This window comes from Lutra lutra, chromosome 1 (genome assembly GCF_902655055.1).
Source record: "Lutra lutra chromosome 1, mLutLut1.2, whole genome shotgun sequence".
Classification (NCBI taxonomy): domain Eukaryota; kingdom Metazoa; phylum Chordata; class Mammalia; order Carnivora; family Mustelidae; genus Lutra; species Lutra lutra.
In genome coordinates this window covers 219,633,316-219,639,055 of record NC_062278.1, presented here as the reverse complement: position 1 = coordinate 219,639,055, position 5,740 = coordinate 219,633,316, and the positions used below count along the sequence as shown (strand labels likewise).

The 5,740-nt window shown below is 57.4% G+C and overlaps 1 protein-coding gene across 1 annotated transcript; it reads right to left on the bottom strand.

The window, feature by feature from the left end:
* Window positions 1-3,356: 3,356 nt before the first annotated feature.
* ZNRF4 (zinc and ring finger 4) lies at window positions 3,357-5,172 on the bottom strand. The gene is given in 3 exon segments (XM_047709351.1): window positions 3,357-4,839; window positions 4,842-5,126; window positions 5,128-5,172. Coding segments are annotated over 3 exon segments (1,419 nt in total). The 5' UTR covers window positions 5,158-5,172; the 3' UTR covers window positions 3,357-3,735.
* Window positions 5,173-5,740: the final 568 nt, after the last annotated feature.

Below are 5,740 nucleotides of genomic sequence, written 5' to 3'. Positions count from 1 at the left end.
CTTGGAGGGGACAGGTTCTGACTGGGGGACAAGGACTTTATGTACACTTATTAAGCACCCACTGGATGCCAGACCAGACCTTTGCCTGTGCTGTTTTAGGTGCCAGGGTCACTCTTCCTTTTCACAGGACTGATTCCTGTTCTTTCTGCTCTCGTCGAGAAGACACCACCTCCAGGAAGCCTCCCACATTTTCTGGGTTGGGTCAAGGCACCCCTCTTTGGGCTAATACAGTGCCAGGGCTTCCCCTGCACAGCTCTGATCACCCAGTATTCTAGCTGGGCTGTGGGCAGGTTGCTTAGTCAATTTACAGATACCGACAGAGCACTTAATATCAGGCACTGTGCTTACCATCATCCATGTTTAGGGAGCCCTGTGGAGCCCATTGCTACTGCTGTGCCCATTGTATAGATGGGACAACTGAGGCTCAGGAAAGGTTACTGGTGGAAGCCAGGAGTCCTGGAGCACGGCAGGGCCTCGGTGAGAGCTGGTTTCTATCCCCAGGGTCGGTGAGCTCACTCCTTCCCCTAGCAGCCTGGTTGTGAGAAAAGTCATCTGTCCCATGACCTGGGATGTGCCTAACTTCTCTGTTCTGCCTGTGATCTTGAAGGAGGCTCAAGATGGAGGTGAGAGGATTCCCTTCCTTTCCTTTCCTTTCTCTCCTTTAACAAACATGTGAGCCATGTTCCACAGTGTGTCCAAGTGGGAGGCAGTGCTGGCCAATCTTAATATCTCTTCTCCCCTCTTCCCTAGGAATAGAAACCTCTGGTTTTCAGCTGGACCGTTGGCCATTCAGAATAAAGACTGCATTTCCCAGTGTCCCTTTAGGCAAGTGTGGCCACATGACTTGGTTCTGGTCATTGGGGTGTGAGCAGAACTGGTTTACAGGATTTCTGGGAGTGACCTTAAAAGTAAGTGGGGAGCCCTTCCTCACTCCTCCTCGTTGACTGGGATGCAGATGTGATAGCTGGAGCTCAAGCAACTGCATTGTCCCATGAGGAGGTGACCTACTTGCTAAGGATATGGAGCAATGACATAGAAGGATTCCAGGCTCTGGACGCTGTAGAGCCTCCATGCCATCCCTGCACTGACTCTTCATATTCATGAGCCCCATGGGCTTAATCTGCTCTGGTTGGGTCTTGGATCCCATCACCAACCCCAATCTTGACTGCTACATCTATCCCTCCCAGTCCATCTCTCCATTCTCACCCCCTTTCATGCCTGCTGGGCAGAGAGGCCTATCCTTTCCTTGCCAGTGCCATGGGCCATTCCCAGTGACTAAAACAGGGTACCCCGGAGAGTGTGGCCTCTGTTTGTGGCATTACACAGAGCTGGGAGCAAGGGCCCTCAGAAGCTGGGTATAAGGTCCTCATCACGGAGCTGCAGCCCCTCAGGGATCATGCGCAAGGACCTTAGCCCACCCCTATACACACACATGCACGCACGTGCACACACACACACCAGAGCCATGACCAAGGGCCTATCCTTTGCCATCATCAATCCAAGAAGGGAGACCCTTTTCCTTCAACCACCTTGAAGTTTCCGAGCTTTGTCTTGGTCATGAAAACAGCAAAGCACAAGTGAAAAGCACTTCCATATGCGTAACACAGGAAATCTCTGACTACACACACATACTCGCTAGCAGACCTCCCAAGACCAGACTGCTGGGTCCAAATTCACCATCACGCACCTGCTCTGTGACCCCAAGAGAGTGACGTGGACTCTCTGGGCCAAGTTGCCTCATCTGGAAAACTGAGACCTAGAAGTGCTGCTGAGAAGAATTTTGTCTGAGCTACTTAAAACCCCTCCAGTGGTTTTACTCAGCATCTCAGAAGAAAAATCAAATTACTTCCCCAAATTTACAAGGTCCTGTACCAACTGCCCCCATCCTCTTCCTACCCTCACCTCCTCCCTGTCCTGCCTCCCTCCCTCACCTTGTTCCAGCCACAAAGGCTTCCTTGGTACTGCTTCTCAAACACGCCAGGCCTGGTTCTGCCCCAGGACCTTTGCATGTGCCATTCCCTCAGCCTGGACTACACTTCCTGCACACTCACCTCCTTTTCGCCATTCCAGTGTCAGCAGTGTCAGATCCAGTGTTCCCTCCCAGGCCTTCGTCATCATGCCCGCCACCTGCCCAAGCAAGTGACCCTCATTTAATGCCCAGAAGACCCTTGAAATGGCCCAACCCTTCTGAAGAAGCACCTTATTTACTCGCCGTAAAATTAAGCCACATCTGAGCCGGTCTCTGAATCCCGCTGCAAACTCACAGGAGGCACAGGGGACTGAGGAACATGTTAAACGGCACCAGGGGGATAAGCTTGGCATGGTGGGAAATGTCGCCACAGAGTAAGCGACCCAGTGGCTTCAACAATTGCAACGATCACGAGGCAAAAGTGAGAGACGGGAGGTTGTCGATGAAGACTTAGGAGACCACCACCGACTCTAGACTTGACCTAGGTCCTGACCCAGACAACCTAAAAAACACACCTCACAAGGGTTCGCATTTCCGTGTGCCCACTGGATGGATATCTGATGCTCTCAGGGAATCGTCATTTTTAACACAATACTGATGTTTGTGGGTTTTTTTTTTTTTAAAGAGTCTTATCTTAGGGGTGCCTGGGTGGCTCGGCTCAATCAGTTAAGCACTTGACTCTTGATCTCATCTCAGGTCTTAGATCTTGGGTCGTGTCTTGAGTATAAGCCCCATGTTAAAAAAAAAAAAAAGTCTTATCTTAGAGCAGGGGCTGTGCCCCTTGGCACTGCTAACCCCAGGACCAGGTCATCAAAGGCTGTCTTGTGTGTTGGTGGTGTGGTGTGAGCAACACCGAGGTCTCCACCCCCTTGACACCAGGAACCTCCCCTCCCCCACCAGGCATGACAACCACAGATGTCCCCAGATATCGCCCAGAGTCCCCGGGGGACAGAACCCCTGACCCAGGTGAGGACTGCTGCTTTAGAAACACCAGATGTTTGCAGATGAAAACCATCTGGCATTTGCCTCAGAATGACAAGGGACAGAGGAGAGTGAAGGATGTTATGACTTGAGAGTCGCCCTGGAGAGAGTTGTCTCTCGAATCTGAGTAATGGGTACATGTGGGGGTGGTCATTATCCTATTCTCTCTACTTGGGTGTGTGTGACTTTTATCACTATAAAAAGCGGCAGTGATAGGGAAATTCAGATCAAAGCTAGAGATGAGTTCACGGTCACGGACGTACCCACGTCGCTTTCTCGGTGGGGACGGGGAGCATGCTGTGCCTGTGCAGGAGGAGAGCATTATGGGAAGCTGGGCAACGGGCACACAGGAACTCTCTGGAGTTAGTACTTTTGCCACTTTTCTGTACATCTAAGATCAGTCCAAAGTAAAAATTTTATTTAAAAAAAAAATAAAGTTGAAATGCAAAAGGACCAAGCCAAGCTGGGATCCCACATGCCCAGGATTAGAAAGGAGGTGCGGGGCGTCCCAGGGCCACCAGTGGTGCCACAGATGACATAGCGGCCCTGGAGACACCCTCCTGCCCACACCCCCCCCCCGGGGGGTCTCCTTGCTCACCCGCAGATGCTGGGAGTTGCCACATGGGTGGCCCTGGGCGGCCAGAAACCCGCGGCCCCACAGCAGTCAGGGCGAGACTCCGCTTTCAAACCCACTTTATTCTCTCTAGACTAGAAACACTCGGCATTTCCACCCTCCCTGCCCCGATCCATCGCCAGAACCCCCAGGGAGGGGGAGCCATAGTGCCTCACAGCCGTTCTGGGGGCCTCTGGGAGGGCCCGGTGGCCTCAGCCACCCCCACGGACGTGGCACTGGAGTGGCCCTGGGAGCTGGCTTGGGCCAGCAGCTCCAGCCTCCGCGAGCGCAGCCGGGCCTGGATGGCCCAGATGGGGGGTCGGTGGCCGGGCAGCGAGGGGTCCTCGTCGCCCAGGCTGTCCACGGTGGAGTCGGAGCCGTCTTCCGTGCCGGCCACCGACTGCTTGCACACGGGGCAGGAGCGCCGGGCGGCCTGGGAGAACCAGGGGTCAATGCACTTGCAGTGGTAAGTGTGGGAGCAGGGCAGGATCTTGAGCTGGTCGCCCTCCTCGTACTCGTCCAGGCAGATGGCACACAGGTCGTTCCGCCGCGTGAAGGTGCGCACCTGGGCCTTCTGGCCGCCCCGCGGCTTGACCTCCGGCCCGCGGCTCCACCGGGCCCAGAGCCAGCCCCACAGCGGACGGAGGACCAGGAAGACGGAGGCGAGCAGGGCCAGGGCGCGGCCCAGCACCCAGGAAACGGCCAGCACTGGGTGGCAGTCCAGGTCGGGGCACGGCGGGTAGTCGGGCAGCAGGAGGACGTGGGCCCCCTTGTCGCAGCGCACGATGACCCGCAGGTCCTGCGAGGCGGCCTCGCCCACAAACACCGAGGGGATGGCGATCTGACGCCGCAGGTCCTCGTAGACGTGGGCCATGCGCACCAGCTCGTCCGAGCGCACGTTGTGCACGATGGCCGCCTCAAAGCCCGCCCGCTGGGCGTGCAGCACCTTGAGGTCGAAGGTACAGTCGTAGCGGCGGATCAGCACGATGGCGCCCAGCGAGCCGTTGCCCGGCCGCGGGCCCTCGATGGGGTGGCAGGCGTTGGCCGGCCTGGCCTCCATCAGGTAGCCCCGCACGCCCTCAGGGGCCAGGGGCACCCCGAACAGGGCCGGCAGGTCGGCGAAGTCCACGGTGCTGGCGTTGCCGTCCAGCACGGCCCGCACCACCGCCTCCGAGGGCACCAGCAGCGCCAGCAGGGTCAGCCAGGCCGCGACTGCCCGCGGGGCCCAGGCTGGCTCCGGCTGCCCCATGGCCACGCCCCCCTCCTCCTCCTCTTCCCCCGGATGCGGCGTGGACTAGGTCCCGCTGGGGACAGCAGACCGGAGGCCTTCGGGCATCTCCAGGGCCTCCCGGAGGGCCCGTGGCCGAGATGGGAAGTGAGGTGAGCTCGAATCGGGGGGCTCAGGGGCAGGGAAGTGGGACAGCTGGGGCCAGGGCGTCCCTAGGCAGAAACTGCTCCTGGGGCAGCCCCATATGCATCGTGTTTCTGAGGGGGGCTCTCAGGAGCTGCCAACCTACCCAGGCAGTCTTGCCAGCAGATGACACTGAGAGCAGGAACCCCCTGGGGTTCTAGATGCCTCTGGCCTCTGTGACATTGTCCAGTTCCATCTTGTCCCCAGGGGCCCACCGTTGCCTAGGGCTTGGCCAAGGCAGAATTCCTGGATCGCTGACCCCCAGGGGGTCCTGAGCAGCCTTCGAGAAAACTTGTGGAATGCTCAGAGCAACCCGTTCCTGGACCTCATAAGGCTCAGGGTGCCCCAAAGTAGGCTGATGGCCCCTCGTGGCACCGATCCAGGACCTATTGCTATTGGAAAGCCTTATCTCCCCAAGACTCTCAGAGACCCACCGAGGGAGATGTCAGTATTACCCCTTTTTGAGATACCCAGGAGGACCCAGACTTGTTCAGGGCACCCTCCCCCCAGGAGGTCGGTTCTTAAAACCCAAATTCCAAACCACCCCCCCCCCAGTCACTCTGCTCCAGCCGCACGGGCCTCCTTGCCATTCTTACAACACATCGGGCCACGCCAGGTGTGGTCCTGTCCCAGGGCTTTTGCACAGGCTGTGGTCTCTGCCTGAAATGTCCTTTCTCCAGGGGCCAGCTTTTTCTCAGGACTTTGGTCTGTCCTCGGAGTGTAACCAGATTTGATCTGGGGGGAGAGAAGTGCCCGGTCCGGGTGG